Source organism: Ranitomeya variabilis, chromosome 7 (genome assembly GCF_051348905.1).
Source record: "Ranitomeya variabilis isolate aRanVar5 chromosome 7, aRanVar5.hap1, whole genome shotgun sequence".
Taxonomy (NCBI): domain Eukaryota; kingdom Metazoa; phylum Chordata; class Amphibia; order Anura; family Dendrobatidae; genus Ranitomeya; species Ranitomeya variabilis.
The window spans coordinates 220,447,549-220,469,186 of record NC_135238.1 but is presented as its reverse complement, the minus strand read 5'-3'; the positions used below and the strand labels follow the sequence as shown (position 1 = coordinate 220,469,186).

The following is a 21,638-nucleotide window of genomic DNA, read 5'->3' as shown; positions in this document are numbered from 1 at the left end:
CTGCAAAAAGGGTGGTGTCATTAATTGTGATAGACCGAGGAGGAGGGCTAGGCGAGATGGAGGAGAGATGATTAGTTCTGTTTTGTCAACGCTGAGTTTCAGGAAGCGAGAGGAGAAGAAGAAGACACTCTGGGATTCTCGACAGCAGAGAGGTGACATCTGGCCTGGAGAGGTAGATCTGAGTGTCATCAGTGTATAGGTGGTAATGGAAGTCATGAGTTGTCCTAGGCCGAAGGTATAGATCAGGGCTCCCCAACCTGTAGCTCGGGAGCCACATGTGGCTCACGGCCCCATGAATTGTGGCTTGTGACTGTGTGCCAGCTTGATGCATTAGGTCCAGGTCTAGCAAACAGGTATGAAGACCGCATCTCAAAATGGTGAATTTTGTGAGTAGCCCTGCACAGAATTGCAGATATGGATGCACATTTACTGGTCTTAGGGGTTTAGAGATGTTTTAGGTATGATACGCTGGAGGTTTGCACTACCTGTTAGAGGAGGTGCTCAAAGCTGGATGTGACAGTGTGTTGGGAGAATACTGAATGGGGGTATTGTGGGAAACCCTGGATCTCAGTGTACTGCTCTGGAGTGATTTCTGTGGAAAAGCTTTGGTTATCATTAAACCTGAGTTGGATGTGGCTCGCGACCCTCTCTCAGTGCTGAATGTGGCTCGCGACCCTCTCTCTAAGCTGAATGTGGCTCTCAAGGTCAGAAAGGTTGGGGACCACTGGTATAGATTGAAAAAAGTGCCCCAGAACAGAGCCTTGAGGGACACCAACAGAGAGAGGCCGGGGTGTGGAGGTAGCATTGGAATAGAAGACACTAAATGTGCGATTAGAAAGGTATGAGTAGATCCAGGAGAGGGCAACGTCCTTGACGCTAAGGGAAGAGTGGATTTGTAGTAGGAGGGAGTGGTCGACAGGAGAGGACAGGTCTAGGAGAAGGAGTATAAATAATTGTCTATTAACTTTGGCGGTAAGTAAGTCATTAATCACTTTGGTCAGGGCAGTTTCGATGGAGTGGTGGGGATGGAATCCGGATTATAGGTCGTCAAAGAGTGAGTTAGATGCCAGGCGAGAGGAGACTTCAGCATGGACATACTATCTGTATCGTGTAGACCCACGCTGACGATCCACGTACCTGTTTTTGCATATGTGACAAATCACTGATGTCTGAATAAGGCCTAAAAAATTGTGTTTGTCACCACAAATTGACAAAGTAAACTACCCACTATGCCTTGTAGCTCATATATGAAAGCCACACTTTTACTTTTAAAATTGCCTCCTTTGTTGTCCAGAAAATAGACTTAAAGCCTTAAAGAGGAGGTCCGACATACAAATCAATTTTCATCCTAAATCCCTGTCTATAATGCCATAATTTAAACTATGTTTCTAATATACTTGAATTAAAATGTCCTATCCTTATATGTAATGTGTGCTCTCTCTGCTTTAGACAATATGTTGTATCTCACTGCTGGCTCACTTAGTGATCAGCAGCATTCAGTGGGAAGCACGCAGCAATATGCTCATATTCCCTGCAGTGCCTCCACAGGGGAAATAATGCATTACACAGTTTCCAATATATGGATATCTTGGTTCCCTACAAGATAGCCAAAAAGCAGAGCTGCTATAAAGAAGACGGTTCTGAATGGGAGGACTTCCCTCGATTAAAAAATAATTTAAAAACAGGTTTTCTAAACCAGACAATTATTCTTGTACCTCAAATGTCACGGCTCTCCCCAGTTGGACTCTGTATGCTCTCAGTTCTTCCCATCCATTAGTGAATTCAACATGATGCTTTCCTTTCTCAATAACACCTTGGGCAACTGTAGAAAAAAAAATAATATATAAATTATATATTACATTTTATGATAACGATTCTTGAAAATGTTGGTGCCCGGATCCAGTTCCCAGGGAATGGCTGGAACTCTCCACTAAAGTCTATGTAAGATGAGTAAATGGCTTTACGACCCCATATTAGTGTTGAACCAATGTTTGGTAAATCACATTACAGGATCAAAACACAATCTAGGTCCATGAAGAAATGCAATTACGGAAATGGTTTTACTTTTCCCATACAAAAATAAGTTTAAAAAGTAACAAAAAGTTGGACAGTCGTAATTCTAAAGTGGCATACAAGGTTTCTATGGGAAATGTATTCAATTATTGACTGCACTGGTTAATAAATATATATATATATACATATATACATATATATACACACACACACACACACGATTTGGTTATCTGTAAAAATCACCATTTTTTGGCATCAATATTTAAGCTAGTTTTTACATATAAAACCATATAAAAGTATAAAAGTAATATGGCTGTGTAAACGCTTGTCCCCCCCAAGTAAAAAAAAAAAAAAAAAAAAAAAAGATCCTTTTTTTTTTTTTAGAGTAGAGTCATGTATAAATCAGGCTAGACGTGTGCTGGGGCGTGTCAGAGCAATTAGACTGCTCTTCCCAAGAGCAGTGACACACCCCCAGTGCACTTCCAGCATGATTTACATATTCCTTATTTGTTCGATTTCTCATCCAAACTTTAGAAAAAAAAAACTTTATGGGGGACAGGCACCTATACAGACATACCACTACTTCAAGTTCCCTTCAAAGGTACCTTCTTCATTTTCAAATGTTATTAAAGCCTGTCCAGCCTGCAAAATGTACGGGTTTTGAACGACGATCTGACAGGAGTAAGAAATCTCAGACGTATTCTGGCTTCCTGCAGTCGGCTCTTCCTTTGTATAGTTTATATCCTTATGTGGCAATTTGTTGTCAACCTGGAGACAAGAGAAAAAATAATTAAGGAAAATGCATACATGAATAATTTCTGTAAAGGGAATCTGTCGCCAAGATTTTTGCTACCCCGTCTGAGAACAGCATAATGTAGGGGAAGAGACCCTGATTCCAGCGATGTGTCATTTACTTGGCTATTTGCTGCAGTTTTGATAAAATCACAGTTTTATCTGCCGCAGACCTAGCAGTTCTCTGAATGCTGAGTCCTGTATAAGCCCGCCCACACCATTGATTGGCAGCTTTCAGTGTACGCTGTGCATAGGCCAAAAGCTGCCAATCAGTGGTGTGAGGCGGGATTATACAGAGATGAATATGGAGGACTACATGGCAGCAGGTTTACTACTGCTATTCTGCAGCGCTTTACATACATCGTCATCGCTGTCCCCAATGGGGCTCACACTCTAAATTCCCTATCAGTATGGCTGTGGAATGTGGGAGGAAACCGGAGAACCCGGAAGAAACCCACGCAAACACGGGGAGAAGATACAAACTCCTTGCAGATCTTGTCCTTGGTGGGATTTGAACCCAGGACCCCAGTGCTGCAAGGCTGTAGTGCTAACCACTGAGCCCCCATGCAGTGCTAACCACTGAGCCCCCGTGCAGTGCTAACCACTGAGCCACCATACAGTGCTAACCACTGAGCCACCATACAGTGCTAACCACTGAGCCACCATACAGTGCTAACCACTGAGCCACCATGCAGTGCTAACCACTGAGCCACCGTGAGGCCCTTTGAGATGAGATCTGAACATTATTTTTTTCAGGGATCTTTTTTACTTCATTCTTTGTTCACATTTTACCTTTACTTACCTGTAATTCACTCCTTGTCTTCTCAAATGCCTTCCGACATTCCTTCATCCTACAGTCCAGTTTTTCAATATTTCTCATCAATTCATCTCTCTCCCTTTCCAGATCTTGCATCTCCCACTAAAGTTTATATTAAAAAAAAAAAAACAGAAAACATTTTGTGATATGAAAAAGTAAAAGTCATGTTTTTTTTCCTGTAAACAGCGCCACTCTTGTCTGTAGGCTGAGCCCAGTACTGCAGTACCGACCTTCTGCATTTAAGAACTGCAACACCAGACACTGCCCGTGTTCTTAAAGCAGACCTTTTTATTTCTAATCTCATTGAATGGTATGAGAAGGTTCTTACGTTGTAATGAGCGTTCCTTTCGGCCATGGCCGCCTCAATTTCAGATGACTTCTCTACCAGCCCATTCATTCGTTTTTCTGCCTCTTTTTTTAAATCATCCGCTTCCAGTTTCTGTAACGTTGCCATCGATTTGTGGCTTTCGTCTTCCTCACATTGTTCCTAAAGAAATGCAAGTGGCAAATTATTATTACTTCTAAAGTATCATCTGTAGTATTGGTCTGCTGAAAAATTAAGGAAACCTATAGCCTCAATGCTAAACATATATTGGAAGAGCAAAACGACACAATATTCAGGGGTGTGAAAACTTTTGCAACCGTTTTGATTGATCTTAGGCCTCATTCACATGTTTATTTTTTGCTGGCAAGAAAAACCTGCTTTTCATCTGTGTGCTGGATCTGCTTTTTATACATTTTTTCTGCAGGCAGAAAAAAAAATCTAAGTTTCTCCTACCAATTAAGCAGCAGAAAAACAAATGGCACTGGAAAACACCCAGATGGCATCTGTGTTCCGTCCATTTTTCTCCACAGATCTAATGATTTGAACAGGGCGAGTTTGAGCCTTTGCTCGGATCAAAAACGGACATTTCTCCCAAGTGTCCTCAACACACAGCCATGTGATCAGCCCCAAAGAATATAATGGGTACATAAAATATACGGATAGAATACATATGTGAACATGTGCCCAACTTTGCATCCAGTCTTAATGAAAAAAATGATCTTGCCGTTTTGTGTATGCAGCTCCTGTGCAGACCTATATATGATATCATAGCTACTGGCTATAAACAAACCCAATCCTGCAGCGATATTTTAGTTAAATGGATGGTTACATGCAACAAGCTTTGCATCAATCAATAGTATGGGTGAATATAAGAAACTTTAATATATGTTATCAGTGAATTCTGCTTCTTTCTCCTCTTATGAGCCACTTCTTCACTGTTCACTCTGTAATACAACTCAAATCCATCCTGGCCAAAGCAAAAGGAAATCTCAGCACAGTGAAGTGCTTTCTGAACTCTATGGACAAAGGAAAGAGGAGGAGTGAGCAGCACTCACAGTGCGAGATCAGTAAAAACAAGGCAGATATCAAGCAGATTCTGCTATTTTATTTCATCCTGTGCTGGATTCACAGTTACACTGTTCAATACTGCTCTATAATGTCTTCCTTGCTGCTGCTTTCTGTCTGTATCCTACAGAAAAAGGAGAATCCATCTCTCTGTGAACTGGGTAGGAAGACATCATGGTGGTGAATTAGAGATAGAGACTGAAGAGGGGAAAACTGGTGAAAATGCAGCATACAAGTGATATAATGGCCAGGAATAATGTTATATCTCAGGTGCACACAATAACTTATCTGAAAAGTTATCTGAAATGACAGGTGCCTTTAGCTTCCAATTTTCTTGCCTATCTATCCATAAATGAAGATTTATAACAATATTACCTTCAGTTTTTGTAATTCTTCTCTTAACTGTTGAATAGTTTCCATGGTTTTGCCAGAAATCTGAAATAATAATAATACAAAAAAATACATTACCATCTATTTACTGCCGCAATTCTATAGCACGGTATTTGTGCAGGGTGATATTAGGGGACAGGCACGCCGCACAAACACTTCTGCCCCAGTTTGACCTTTGTACATTGTTGGCAGCGTTACGTGTTTGTATGATAGAGGTCGCCCATGCACAGCATTTGCTATAGATGTCTATGGAAGGAGTCTGTTGTTCATGGATTGATAATTGATGTTATGTAATAGGTAGAGAATATTGTGCAATTTAATAGATTAATTGACTAATTCATCATTTATAGTTTCTTGTTTAAGTCACTGTTTTTTGTTGTTCTTGTGGTCTGCGTTGACATTTTTCCATCAAATTCTTCAATATGTTGCAAGCAGTTACTAAATTTTGCACAAAGCCAAAAATACCGAGAAATAAAATTACAATTGGTGCTTTTAAAAGGAACCTGTCACCAGATTTTTGCTATGAAACCTGAAAATGGCATAATGTAGAGGCAGAGACCCTGATTCCAGTGATAGGTCACTTACTGGTCTGCTTGCCGCAGTTTTGATAAAATTAATGTTTTCTCTGCTGCAGATCTAGCAGTTCTTTGAATGCTGAGCTGTGTATAACCCAGCCCACATGACTGATTGGCAGGTTTCTGTATACACTGTGCATAGGCCGAAACTAGCCAATCGGTGGTGGGTGTGTGGTTGGACTATCTGGCAGCAGGTTTACTAGCCCTCTAGTGATAGTCTCCTGCTCATAAAACAATGATTTTATGAAAACTACAACAAGCAGACCAGTAACTGATACATCGCTGGAATCAGGGTCTCTGCCCGTACATTATTCTGCTCTCAGATTAGGTATAATAAACCATGTGACAGATTTCCTTTAAGAATTTATTTGTTCCAAGCCTTTTTCTTTTTTTTTCAGACAGCTATGACCTGTGTAGAACATTCAACTTTTTGTAACATTTACTGTACATAGAAATTTAGTTATAAATACATTGTCTTCATGCCAAAATGTTAACCGCACCACCTTTACTTGTCATTTGTAGGTTTTGGCATAGCTGCTAAACATGGTGCATTATATGGCGTAATACATTTGGCGCGCACATTTATGACAAAGAAATGTTGCAAATTGCTAAAATATTTTGGATGAAAAGCAAAAATAAATGTCCTTCTTTGTGATGTGTTTGAGCCAAAACTAGTCTAAGGGCTAAAGTATAAGATTGGTGATTCCATAATCCCCCAACAAAGAGTAAAAAGTACAAGATACAAGAAAGGAAGAAGAATGGAGGTGGACGGGGGAGAAGTGATCGGCAACATGGGGAGAGTCCAGACAAGCGAGACTTTTTTCACTGATTGTTTTATACATTTTGTATCAGAAGAACTTGGACTAAAAGTAGATGGTGACTTACCCCTAAAGCGAGGAGACTCCGAAGACGAGGGCAGCAAAATGCTTCCTTGTTCTCTGCTCTTCCTGCAGCAGAATAGAAACTGAAAGTTCTCTGCAGCCGTCACTTTCACTTTCTATATTCCTAGTGGCAGAGGTGTAGCCAGGGTTTCAGCTTACAGGGTGTGAAAAATCTGAGTTGGCCCCTAAGGGTATGTGTCCACGTTCAGGATTGCATCAGGATTTGGTCAGGATTTTTCATCAGGATTTGTAAGCCAAAACCAGGAGTGGAACAATTAGAGGAAAAGTATAACAGAAACATATGCTCCACTTCTGCATTTATCACCCACTCCTGGATTTGGCTTACAAATACTGATGAAAGATCCTGACCAAATCTTGATGCAATCCTGAACGTGGACACATACCCTAATTGTTCCACTCCTGGTTTTGGCGTAGGGTATGTTTCCACGGTCAGGAAACGCTGCTTGTTTGACGCTGCGCAGAGCTGCAGCGTCAAACAAGCAGCGTCCAGATGTTCCAGCATAGTGGAGGGGATTTTATGAAATCCCGTCTCCACTATGCGTGGAAACCCGCACGCGGCGGCCCTGCGACTACGGACATGCTGCGTGTCTTTTCAGATCGCAGCATGTCCGTACACCTTGCGGGGACGCAGCGTCCCCGCAAGGCATATCACAGGGCGCTATGGGAGAGAGCGATCATCCCGGATGTGAAGAGTTAACACATCCAGCATGATCGCGTCCCAGAAAGGGGGCGGGGCTTAGCGCTGAGCGGCTTCGCCGCTGCGGCGATACCGCCGGCCATCCTGACAGTGAAAACATACCCTTACAAATACTGATGAAAAATCCTGACCAAATCCTGATGCAATCCTGAACGTGGACACATACCCTAAGGGTATGTTTCCACTGTCAGGATGGCCGGCGGCATCGGCGCTAAGCCCCGCCCCCTTTCTGGGACGCGATCATGCCGGATGTGTTAACTCTTCACATCCGGGATGATCGCTCTCTCCCATAGCGCCCTGTGATATGCCTTGCGGGGACGCTGCGTCCCTGCAAGGCATAAGGGTGTGTGTCCACGTTCAGGATTGTTTCAGGATTTGGTCAGGATTTTATGCAGGTAAAATCCTTACCAAATCTGCACCTGAGGTCACTGGCAGGTCACCTGCGCTGTCCTTGAGTTTTTTCTGCAATGTAAGGACATGCTGCATTCTACGGGTATGTGTCCACTTTCAGGATTGCATCAGGATTTGGTCAGGATTTTCCATCAGTATTTATAAGCCAAAACCAGGAGTGGGTGATAAATGCAGAAGTGGTGACATGTTTCTATGAGGGTATGTTTCCACGTTCAGGAAACGCTGCTTTTTTGACGCTGCGCAGAGCTGCAGCGTCAAAAAAGCAGCGTCCAGATGTTCCAGCATAGTGGAGGGGATTTTATGAAATCCCGTCTCCACTATGCGTGGAAACCCGCACGCGGCGGCCCTGCGACTCCGGACATGCTGCGCGTCTTTTCAGATCGCAGCATGTCCGTACACCTTGCGGGGACGCCGCGTCCCCGCAAGGCATATCACAGGGCCCTATGGGACAGAGCGATCATCCCGGATGTGAAGAGTTAACACATCCGGCATGATCGCGTCCCAGAAAGGGGGCGGGGCTTAGCGCCGAGCGGCTTCGCCGCTGCGGCGTTCCCGCCGGCCATCCTGAACGTGGAGACATAGCCTTATACTTTTCCTCTAATTGTTCCACTCCTGGTTTTGGCTTACAAATACTGGTGTAAAATCCTGAGCAAATCCTGATGCAATCCTGAACGTGGAAACATACCCTGAGGGTATGTGTCCACGTTCAGGTTTGCTTCAGGCTTTGGTCAGGATTTTATGCAAGTAAAATCCTGACCAAAACTGCACCTGGGGTCACTGGCAGGTCACCTGCGGTGTTCCTGCGTGTTTTGCTCATTGTAGCAACATGCTGCGTTTTGAAAAAACGCACCACGCATGCGTTTTCGCAGCAAAAACGCATGCGTTTTTTAACGCATAGTGGAGTCGGGATTTCATGAAATCCCCTCCACTATGCTGTAACATCTGGACGCTGCGTTTCTGATGCTGCGGAAAAACGCAGCGTCAAAAACGCAGCGTTTCCTGAACGTGGAAACATACCCTGACACAGGGCCCTATGGCGAGGGGTGCGATGATCCCGGATGTGTACAATGAACACATCCGACATCATCGCGTCCCAGAAGGGGGCAGGGCTTAGCGCCGAGCGGCTTAGCCGCTCTGACGATACCGCCGGCCATCCTGACCGTGGACACGTACCCTAAGGCCGGGGTCACACTACCGTAGAATACGGACCGGACGAGTGCTATGTGAGAAAACATCTCATAGCACTCGGACCAGTGTTAGTTTGTGAGGCAGCTCCCACCACCGTTTTTTTTCTCAGGCGCATATAACGTGCGTGTAAAATAGCAGCCTACAGTGATTGTATGTGTATATCGGCCGAGACTCGCCAATGCAGGCCTATGGGTGCGAGAAAAACTCGGACACCACACAGACCATTCGTCTAGCTTGGGACAAATACGCACACATTTTCCTCATTTCAGCTCATTGAGCCATTAAATTCAATGGAGAAAAGAAGCAAGAAATGTAAAGCCACACACGTCGTACAGATATCATACGAATACATAGGTGCGAAAAAAAATTACATCGCAAACGGATGACATTTATACAACTCTCGGCAGGGAGACTCAGACCGATTTTTCATACGTTAAGTGTGACACTGGCCTAACCAGGTAATCCTGACTTCAGCTATGTGGTGCACCCTCATTGTGAGCATAGGGGGAACATAATAATAATCTTTTATTTTTATATAGCACTAACATATTCTGCAGCGCTTTACAGGTGGCACACATTATCATCGCTGTCCCCGATGGGGCTCACAATCTAAATTCCCTATCAGTATGTCTTTGGAATGTGGGAGGAAACCGGAAAACCCAGAGGAAACCCACACAAACACGGGGAGAACATACAAACTCCTTGTAGATGTTGTCCAAGGTGGGATTAGAACCCAGGACCCCAGCGCTGCAAGGCTGCAGTGCTATCCACTCAGCCACCGTGCTGCCCGGAACATCAACAGATGACTGCGCTGTGATTGAAAATATATCTATATACAAAAACGAACACCGTATTACTGTATGGAGACCATATCGTGGTAGATACCAGTCCTGCAGGCCATTTAAGAGATCACAGTACAGTTATAGATGGTGACTTAGGGTACGTGTCCACGGTCAGTAAACGCTGCTTGTTTGACGCTGCGCAGAGCTGCAGCGTCAAACACGCAGCATCCAGATGTTCCAGTATAGTGGAGGGGATTTTTTTGAAATCCCGTGTCCACTATGCGTGGAAACACGCACGCGGCGGCCCTGCGACTCCGGACATGCTGCGCGTCTTTTCAGATCGCAGCATATCCGTGCACCTTGCGGGGACGCTGCGTCGCCGCAAGTAATATCACAGGGCCCTATGGCGAGGGGTGCGATGATCCCAGATGTGTACAGTTAACACATCCAGCATCATCGCGTCCCAGAAGGGGGCGGGGCTTAGCACCGAGCGGCTTCGCCGCTCCGACGATACCGCCGGCCATCCTGAACGTGGACACGCAGCCTTACAGCTGATGTTCCTTCTTATGGAGTCGCTCACTTTTCCTATCTTTTCCATCTGGACCAGACCAACACAACTTCTCCAGCCAGAACTCATCGGCAGAGAATACAACAAAGACACATTTGACTTCTCACATTTCTTGCACCGTCCACATCTATCCCCAACCTGTACAAACTCCTCATTCTGCTGATACCCCAATACTGAGCCACTGCTGCCATATGTACCCTACAGCACCCAATACCCCAATGATGAGCCACTGCTGCCGTATGTGCCCTACAGCACCTGATACCCCAATACTGAGATCTGCCATGTGTCCCTATTACTGCACCTGATACCCGAATACTGAGCCGCTGCTGCCGTATGTGTCCCTATTACTGCACCTGATACCCGAATACTGAGCCGCTGCTGCCGTATGTGTCCCTATTACGGCACCTGATACACGAATACTGAGCCGCTACTGCCGTATGTGTCCCTATTACTGCCCCTGATACCCCAATACTGAGCCGCTGCTGCCCTGTGTCCTACAGCGCCCGATACCCCAATACTGAGCCGCTGCTGCCGTATGTATCCCTATTACTGCCCCTGATACCCGAATACTGAGCCGCTACTGCCGTATGTGTCCCTATTACTGCACCTGATACCCCAATACTGAGCTGCTGCTGCCGTATGTGTCCCTATTACTGCACCTGATACCCCAATACTGAGCTGCTGCTGCCATGTGTCCCTATTACTGCACCTGATACCCGAATACTGAGCCGCTACTGCCATATGTGTCCCTATTACTGCCCCTGATACCCCAATACTGAGCCGCTGCTGCCCTGTGTCCTACAGCGCCCGATACCCCAATACTGAGCCGCTACTGCCGTATGTGTCCCTATTACTGCACCTGATACCCCAATACTGAGCCGCTGCTGCCGTATGTGTCCCTATTACTGCCCCTGATACCCGAATACTGAGCCGCTACTGCCGTATGTGTCCCTATTACTGCACCTGATACCCCAATACTGAGCCACTGCTGCCGTATGTGTCCCTATTACTGCACCTGATACCCCAATACTGAGCCGCTGCTGCCATATGTGTCCTTATTACTGCACCTGATACCCCAATACTGAGCCGCTGCTGCCATGTGTGTCCCTATTACTGCACCTGATACCCCAATACTGAGCCGCTGCTGCCGTATGTGTCCCTATTACTGCACCTGATACCCCAATACTGAGCCGCTGCTGCCGTATGTGTCCCTATTACTGCACCTGATACCCCAATACTGAGCCGCTGCTCCCGTATGTGTCCTACAGCGCCCGATACCCCAATACTGAGCCGCTACTGCCGTATGTGTCCCTATTACTGCCCCTGATACCCCAATACTGAGCCACTGCTGCCGTATGTGTCCCTATTACTGCACCTGATACCCCAATACTGAGCTGCTGCTGCCCTGTGTCCTACAGCGCCCGATACCCCAATACTGAGCCGCTGCTGCCGTATGTGTCCCTATTACTGCACCTGATACCCCAATACTGAGCCGCTGCTGCCGTATGTGTCCCTATTACTGCCCCTGATACCCCAATACTGAGCCGCTGCTGCCGTATGTGTCCCTATTACTGCCCCTGATACCCCAATACTGAGCCACTTCTGCCGTATGTGTCCCTATTACTGCACCTGATACCCCAATACTGAGCCGCTACTGCCGTATGTATCCCTATTACTGCACCTGATACCCCAATACTGAGCTGCTGCTGCCGTATGTGTCCTACAGCGCCCGATACCCCAATACTGAGCCGCTGCTGCCGTATGTGTCCCTATTACTGCACCTAATACCCCAATACTGAGCCGCTCCTGCCGTATGTGTCCCTATTACTGCACCTGATACCCCAATACTGAGCCGCTGCTGCCATATGTGTCCCTAATACTGCCCCTGATACCCCAATACTGAGCCGCTGCTGCCGTATGTGTCCCTATTACTGCACCTGATACCCCAATACTGAGCTGCTGCTGCCGTATGTGTCCCTAATACTGCCCCTGATACCCCAATACTGAGCCGCTGCTGCCGTATGTGTCCCTATTACTGCACCTGATACCTCAATACTGAGCTGCTGCTGCCATATATGTCCCTATTACTGCACCTGATACCCCAATACTGAGTCGCTGCTGCTGTATGTGTCCCTATTACTGCACCTGATACTCCAATACTGAGCCCCTGCTGCCGTATGTGTCCCTATTACTGCCCCTGATACCTCAATACTGAACCACTGCTGCCGTATGTGTCCCTATTACTGCCCCTGATACCCCAATACTGAGCCGCTGCTGCTGTATGTGTCCCTATTACTGCACCTGATACGCCAATACTGAGCCGCTCCTGCCATATGTGGAGCGCCCCCACACCGCCGCTGGGCCGAGGGGTACCCGGAGCCGGGCCTCTGGGTCTCTGCTCTGGGGTTGTCACGGTGGCTAGACCCGGTCCGTGGCCCTGCCGGTCAGTGGGGGACGTCCGGTACAGTGAGTGGTGATAGTGGTGCAGTTGTGAGGTGCAGGTCGCGGTAAATAACGAGGACACCAGGTTGCAGTCTCTTTACCTCTTTACTGAAGATCTCTGGGTCCTCAGTCCGGAATCCAGATCACCAGGCTGCGCAAGTCCGGCCGGTCCAATGGCACCTCCAGAGTTCACTTTGCAGGTGGAAATCAGTGCCTTCCTTCTAGCGCTATGTGTTGTAGTCCTTCCCTGCTGTGCTTACGGAAAGTACCCCACAACTGTTGTGCCTGTTTCTTAAGTTCCCTCACAACTCGATTAGATGATGTTCTGCTAATCCTCCGTCCCTCCCGATGTTCTGGTTGGGACGGCACCCGTATGACGGGTAGGCTCGGAGCTCTTCCGGGACCCTAGAGTCGCCACTCTCCACAAGTTGCCCCCCAAGACTGCATAGGTGATTTTATGTGAGACAGCCCGCCTGAGACTGACTGTCCTGCCGTAGGTTTGAAGTATTGCTTGAAGCTAGATGTCTATATACTTCCTCGGCGTTCCGGCCACCGGCTACACGCCTCAGTAGGATGTTGCCTCGATCTTACGGCACGACTCCTACTGGTATTCTCCTATTTGCTTCGATCTCGTTTCTCACTCAGCACAATATATCTCTCTTCTATTCCTTTCTTAGGGCACCGCCGCTATTCTGTGCAGGCACGGTCCCGTGACGTTCTTTCTTGTAGCCAGGTCTCCATCAGGGTCCTAAACCTGACAGAGGCCCTACCGAATCCTCTCCCGCAACACCCTCTGCCACAAGGTGTTGCCTGGTTCTTATCCAGTCAGCTTTCTTTTCTAACTTCCTGCCTGACCCCCAGTTTTACCAGTCTGTGAGGAGTGGCCTAATGAATAGCACCCTTAGCTCCCCCTGGAGGCCCGACTGTGAAATGTATTGGTGTCTGTGATACCTGGTCAGATGAACTCCTTCAGTGCCATCAGACGTACCATGGCTCCCCATAGCGGCGGGACCACAGTACTGCAACGACCAGGACTCTGGGGCGCTGCACTCCCCCCCGGTTAAATCCAGTACTCCGGGACTGGGAAGAAAACAACAATACAGTTTAGCAAAAAGACATACAATTTTGTTGAGTGCAAATAACCATAAGCATACTTGAACAGGCTTCCCTTTATGGGAGGTGAGGACACTTGAACGTTACAAAACATGGTTAAATATTACAGCAACAGGCTATAAATAACTTTTGCTACCCAACCGGGTATTCTACTTAGTGCAATTCTTTGAACAATAATTTAACATCGCCCTTAAGGACGTACACTCAGCATCCGTTAAAGACCTTCTTATAATCACATTATAAGGCAATTTTAACTTCACATTCTCCTTCTTTAAATCTGCAGGACCGCCTGTCCTAACGGCACCAGACCTACTGCCTCTCCTTTCTTACAGGACCGCTCCTTTCAGCCCGAGCCTTCTGTCTTTTCCTCTACTATACACAGTATAGAACATAACACACCTTTAGTTTAGGATTACTGAGCCATCTTCATATGGCTCCTAAAAGGACTCACTGACTAACCCCTACGGGTCCACTTTCTGTCCTTTGTAACACATCATTAATTCTTTCTTCACAATAAACTAGTTTTCTATGAAGGACTCAGGGTTCACCTTCTATCCCCCTTTTCTTTCAACATTATCAACATTTTCTTAGAGTATTAATTTCTGTCTTTACTTTCTTGCTACCCACTATGCAGGACACTATGTCTACCCCACGGGCCTACTGCACCTTTCTTCTAGCTTTCATACTTTCTTTCAATGAACATTTTTCAGCATTTCTTTTTACAATTAACTAGTTAAATACATATAACTTTACATGTAAACACCATCATCATTTTCACTTTCTTATGACATTATTGCTTTCTACCAGTCTTAAAGCAACGTCACTCCTTTAAATGTAACAACACACATCCCCTTTAAAAGGGGACCAAATCTTCACAAGGTAGCGTACTCTTGCAAGCTACCAGTCTGTACTCAGCAAAGGCTCCGGTGCGGTATCTTCACAAAGAGTCTCTTTTCCAAATAAAACCAGTAGGAAACACCCTTAAGAAGGTGTAAACTATATACAAGAAGTTTGTATCATGCATTGTTCATGATTGCGGCAGTTCTTGACAACAGGGGAAAAATAGCAAAAACAAACAAAAACAATAGGGATCCCGGGTCAACAAAGGGATCCGTTGAAGAATTAACCCTGGACGGGTTTAGCAGCAACAGCAGAAAACAAACAGTTAAAGAAGGAACTATTTACAGTTACGCAGTGTTCTTCCTTACTGTTGTGGTGCAGAAGGTGGTTTCCTTCCGGGCCTCACCAGACCAATGGGTCGCGCTGCCGATCCAAGGAGCGGGTCCTGCCCCAGCAGCGACAGGATCCCTCGCCGCGATGTTCTTCTCACTGATGAACCAGCACGCCCCCAAGGTACATGGTGGGTCCGGGTTCCCCGCTGCTCCGCAGGGACGGGTTCTGTGACTTTTGCAGCAGGAGGTTCATCCTCTGATGCTCCGGCAGCGGCTTGGAGTGCGATGCACCGCTGGACGCCCCGAGCTATCCAGCCCGCCTCAGCGGTTTCTCTCCTCCACCTGGTGTAGGTCACAGCGTCGCCTGGCTCCAGGTCGCGGGCGAATCTTCCTCCGCAGGGCTCCACTTCCTCCCGGTCCACACGGACTTGCAATGGCTTCCCGATCTCCTGTATTACTCCCCTTCCATGTCGGGGGTTGAAGGAGACCACTACACCCCAGTGAGACGATGGGACTTCTGCGACGCTGGTCAGATCGACCTGGGTTGCCGGCTGCGGTCGGTTCCGCCATGCAGCCATCAAGCGCCACAGGTGTTCGGCCTCTGGCATGATCTTCAGGCCCTGCGCCCGCAGCGCAGCTTCACCCGCGGCCGGGCCGGGGGGAGCGGGGGACACTGCTGACAGGTGGACCTCCGTGGGTTGGCCTAGCCGCGCGAGCACCCGGGCATCCGCCTCGAGGCGGCGCGCTATCTGCCGGGCTTCGGCTGCGGCCACACACTCCTCGGACGGCGGCCAGTTGGGTCGACCCATCAGTGGTTCCGCGAGGGTCAGGTCCTTCAACGATGGCGTCTCCGAGGCTGTGTCCGGTGATGCGGCTCTAGACCGAGGTAGGTCATCCCCATGCGGTGTTCCTGGCATCGCCATCTTTTTCTCTGTTCCCGCGTCTTCTTCCCGCGGTCTCTTTCGTGGGCGGCCCCGTCTCCATGGTCTCCACCCTCCAAACAGAATCAGGAGGCGGACCTCGGCCGCTGACGGACACGTCCTCAGGACACAGAAATACTTAGACTGGGCGGCCATTGTCCTTCGCGCTCTTCAGCTTGTCTACGCCCACTCCACGCCCCTCTTCTTCTCCTGCGCCTCTCCTCAGCGCTGCAATGGCGGAGGATTTGGCGGTTTATGGCACAGCACACAGTCTTTTCAATAAAGTACAGTCCAAGCACAATAAATCACAGTTCCAAGGCACACATGACCTGATTCTTCAGGCTTAAGTAGATCCTGTTCGTGACGCCAAAATTGGAGCGCCCCCACACCGCCGCTGAGCCGAGGGGTACCCGGAGCCGGGCCTCTGGGTCTCTGCTCTGGGGTTGTCACGGTGGCTAGACCCGGTTTGTGGCCCTGCCGGTCAGTGGGGGACGTCCGGTACAGTGAGTGGTGATAGTGGTGCAGTTGTGAGGTGCAGGTCGCGGTAAATAACGAGGACACCAGGTTGCAGTCTCTTTACCTCTTTACTGAAGATCTCTGGGTCCTCAGTCCGGAATCCAGATCACCAGGCTGCGCAAGTCCGGCCGGTCCAATGGCACTTCCAGAATTCACTTTGCAGGTGGAAATCAGTGCCTTCCTTCTTAGCGCTATGTGTTGTAGTCCTTCCCTGCTGTGCTTACGGAAAGTACCCCACAACTGTTGTGTCTGTTTCTTAAGTTCCCTCACAACTCGATTAGTTGATGTTCTGCTAATCCTCCGTCCCTCCCGATGTTCTGGTTGGGACGGCACCCGTATGACGGGTAGGCTCGGAGCTCTTCCGGGACCCTAGAGTCGCCCCTCTCCACAAGTTGCCCCCCAAGACTGCATAGGTGATTTAATGTGAGACAGCCCGCCTGAGACTGACTGTCCTGCCGTAGGTTTGAAGTATTGCTTGAAGCTAGATGTCTGTATACTTCCTCGGCGTTCCGGCCACCGGCTACACGCCTCAGTAGGATGTTGACTCGATCTCACGGCACGACCCCTACTGGTATTCTCCTATTTGCTTCGATCTCGTTTCTCACTCAGCACAATATATCTCTCTTCTAGTCCTTCCTTAGGGCACCGCCGCTTCTCTGTGCAGGCACGGTCCCGTTACATTCTTTCCTGTAGCCAGGTCTCCATCAGGGTCCCAAACCTGACAGAGGCCCTACCGAATCCTCTCCCGCAACACCCTCTGCCACAAGGTGTTGCCTGGTTCATATCCAGTCAGCTTTCTACCTAACTTCCTGCCTGACCCCCAGTTTTACCCGTGTGTGAGGAGTGGCCTAATGAATAGAACCCTTAGCTCCCCCTGGTGGCCCGGCTGTGAAATGTATTGGTGTCTGTGATACCTGGTCAGACGAACTCCTTCAGTGCCATCAGACGTACCATGGCTCCCCATAGCGGCGGGACCACAGTACTGCAACGACCAGGACTCTGGGGCGCTGCATGTCCCTATTACTGCACCTGATACCCCAATACTGAGCCGCTGCTGCCGTATGTGTCCGTATTACTGCACCTGATATCCCAATACTGAGCCTCTGCTGCCGTATGTGTCCCTATTACTGCACCTGATACCCCAATACTGAGCCGCTGCTGCCGTATGTGTCCCTATTACTGCACCTGATATCCCAATACTGAGCCGCTGCCGTATGTGTCCCTATTACTGCACCTGATACCCCAATACTGAGCCGCTGCTGCCATATGTGTCTTACAGCACCTGATACCCCAATACTGAGCTGCTGCTGCCATGTGTCCTACAGCACCTGAACCCCAATACTGAGCCGCTGCTGCCATGTGTCCTACAGCACCTGATACCTCAATACTGAGCTGCTGCTGCCGTATGTGTCCCTATTACTGCCCCTGATACCCCAATACTGAGCCGCTGTTGCCGTATGTGTCCTATTACTGCCCCTGATACCCCAATACTGAGTTGCTGCTGCCGTATGTGACCCTATTACTGCACCTGATACCCGAATACTGAGCCGCTACTGCCGTATGTGTCCCTATTACTGCCCCTGATACCCCAATACTGAGCCGCTGCTGCCGTATGTGTCCCTATTACTGCACCTGATACCCGAATACTGAGCCGCTACTGCCGTATGTGTCCCTATTACTGCCCCTGATACCCCAATACTGAGCCGCTACTGCCGTATGTATCCCTATTACTGCACCTGATACCCCAATACTGAGCTGCTGCTGCCGTATGTGTCCTACATCGCCCGATACCCCAATACTGAGCCGCTGCTGCCGTATGTGTCCCTATTACTGCACCTAATACCCCAATACTGAGCCGCTCCTGCCGTTTGTGTCCCTATTACTGCACCTGATACCCCAATACTGAGCCGCTGCTGCTGCATGTGTCCCTAATACTGCCCCTGATACCCCAATACTGAGCCGCTGCTGCCGTATGTGTCCCTATTACTGCCCCTGATACCCCAATACTGAGCCGCTGCTGCCGTATGTGTCCCTATTACTGCCCCTGATACCCCAATACTGAGCCGCTGCTGCCGTATGTGTCCCTACTACTGCACCTGATACCTCAATACTGAGCCGCTGCTGCCGTATGTGTCCCTATTACTGCACCTGATACCTCAATACTGAGCCGCTGCTGCCGTATGTGTCCCTATTACTGCACCTGATACCCCAATACTGAGCCGCTGCTGCCGTATGTGTCCCTATTACTGCCCCTGATACCCCAATACTGAGCTGCTGCTGCCGTATGTGTCCCTATTACTGCACCTGATACCCCAATACTGAGCCGCTGCTGCTGTATGTGACCCTATTACTGCACCTGATACCCCAATACTGAGCCGCTCCTGCCGTATGTGTCCCTATTACTGCACCTGATACCCCAATACTGAGCCGCTGCTGCCATGTGTCCTACAGCACCTGATACCCCAATACTGAGCTGCTGCTGCCATATGTGTCCTACAGCACCTGATACCCCAATACTGAGCCGCTGCTGCCATGTGTCCTACAGCACCTGATACCCCAATACTGAGCCACTGCTGCCGTATGTGTCCCTATTACTTCACCTGATACCTCAATACTGAGCTGCTGCTGCCGTATGTGTCCCTATTACTGCACCTGATACCCCAATACTGAGCCGCTGCTGCCGTATGTGTCCCTATTACTGTCCCTGATACCCCAATACTGAGCCGCTGTTGCCGTATGTGTCCTATTACTGCCCCTGATACCCCAATACTGAGCCGCTGCTGCCGTATGTGTCCCTATTACTGCACCTGATACCCCAATACTGAGCCTCTGCTGCTGTATGTGTCCCTATTACTGCACCTGATATCCCAATACTGAGCCTCTGCTGCCGTATGTGTCCCTATTACTGCCCCTGATACCCCAATACTGAGCCGCTGCTGCCGTATGTGTCCCTATTACTGCCCCTGATACCCCAATACTGAGCCGCTGCCGTATGTGTCCCTATTACTGCACCTGATACCCCAATACTGAGCCGCTGCTGCTGTATGTGACCCTATTACTGCCCCTGATACCCCAATACTGAGCCGTTGCTGCTGTATGTGACCCTATTACTGCACCTGATACCCCAATACTGAGCCGCTGCTGCTGTATGTGACCCTATTACTGCACCTGATACCCCAATACTGAGCCGCTGCTGCCGTATGTGTCCCTATTACTGCCCCTGATACCCCAATACTGAGCTGCTGCTGCTGTATGTGACCCTATTACTGCACCTGATACCCCAATACTGAGCCGCTGCTGCCGTATGTGACCCTATTACTGCACCTGATACCCCAATACTGAGCCGCTGCTGCCGTATGTGTCCCTATTACTGCACCTGATACCCCAATACTGAGCCGCTGCTGCCATATGTGTCCCTATTACTGCACCTGATACCCCAATACTGAGCCGCTGCTGCCGTATGTGTCCTATTACTGCACCTGATACCCCAATACTGAGCCGCTGCTGCTGTATGTGACCCTATTACTGCACCTGATACCCCAATACTGAGCCGCTGCTGCCATATGTGTCCCTATTACTGCACCTGATACCCCAATATTGAGCCGCTGCTGCCATATGTGTCCTACAGCACCTGATACCCAAATACTGAGCCGCTGCTGCCATGTGTCCCTATTATTCCATCTGATACCCCAATACTGAGCCGCTGCTGCCATATGTGTCCCTATTACTGCACCTGATACCCCAATACTGAGCCGATGCTGCCATGTGTCCCTATTATTCCATCTGATACCCCAATACTGAGCCGCTGCTGCCATATGTGTCCCTATTACTGCACCTGATACCCCAATACTGAGCCGATGCTGCCATGTGTCCCTATTATTCCATCTGATACCCCAATACTGAGCCGCTGCTGCCATATGTGTCCCTATTACTGCACCTGATACCCCAATACTGAGCCGATGCTGCCATGTGTCCCTATTATTCCATCTGATACCCCAATACTGAGCCACTGCTGCCATATGTGTCCTACACCACCTGCTGCGTGGTACAATAACGGCTCCTTTTACTGCCCCACATAATAATGCCACCACTGTGCTCCTTACATAGTAATAAGGCCACCTTTGTCCTCACTAGATAGTAAAATTCCCCCCTAAAAAAAATATCAATGCCCTGTGCTAGTGCCCTCCACATTTTGTCCCCAAAAAGTAATAATACCCCATATGCAACTTTGATGGTCACAATACTCGGAGTGCCCTAACAATAATGCTTAAGTGGCCACTTAACATTTAATAATGTCCCTGAGTCCCCAAGGTACAGTAACAATGGCCCCAGTATCACAGATTCCATTAACTCCTTTAATAGAAGCAATGTAAATAATGCACATAACGCAGCCTTTACAGGAGAGATTCCTGCTCTGTTCCTAGTGAAAGAGATCTTATCCAATTACCTAAAAAGGAATTTTGCAAAGATGCGAATAAGAAATAATTAGTGATGAGCGAATATACTCGTTACTCAAGATTTCTCGAGCATGCTCGGGGGTCCTCCGAGTATTTTTTAGTGCTCGGAGATTTCGTTTTTCTTGTCGCAACTGAATGATTTACATCTGATAGCCAGCATAAGTACATGTGGGGATTCCCTAGCAACCAGGCAACCCCCACATGTACTTATGCTGGCTAACAGATGTAAATCATTCAGCTGAGGCGCTAAAAACTAATACTCCGAGCACTAAAAAATACTCGGAGGACCCCTGAGCATGCTCGAGAAATCTCGAGTAATGAGTATATTCGCTCATCACTAGAAATAATCTATGACAATTACTTACAAAATATATAGTCATGTAAACTGATGGAAAAAAATAAAATTAGACCTGTAATACATCTAGTGATCACTAGATGGCGAGCAAGCATATCATATTCCAGAAAAAGGATCAATTCAAAATCTTTGCATCAG

General features: G+C 48.1%; 1 protein-coding gene across 2 annotated transcripts in view; it reads right to left on the bottom strand.

Moving 5' to 3' along the window:
• NMI (N-myc and STAT interactor) overlaps window positions 1-21,638 on the bottom strand; it is a 67,657-nt gene that overhangs the window by 6,244 nt on the left and 39,775 nt on the right. The window contains exons 1-6 of one of the 2 annotated variants that reach the window (XM_077272984.1): window positions 6,863-6,947; window positions 5,388-5,447; window positions 3,951-4,109; window positions 3,608-3,724; window positions 2,619-2,781; window positions 1,716-1,822 (exon numbers count right to left, since the gene is read on the bottom strand). In XM_077272984.1, coding sequence (XP_077129099.1) covers window positions 1,716-1,822; window positions 2,619-2,781; window positions 3,608-3,724; window positions 3,951-4,109; window positions 5,388-5,432 — 591 coding nt within the window. In that variant the 5' untranslated portion in view covers window positions 5,433-5,447; window positions 6,863-6,947. Of the gene's footprint in view, window positions 1-1,715; window positions 1,823-2,618; window positions 2,782-3,607; window positions 3,725-3,950; window positions 4,110-5,387; window positions 5,448-6,862; window positions 6,948-21,638 lie in introns of those variants that run through there. The other variant, XM_077272983.1, reaches the window with a different exon arrangement.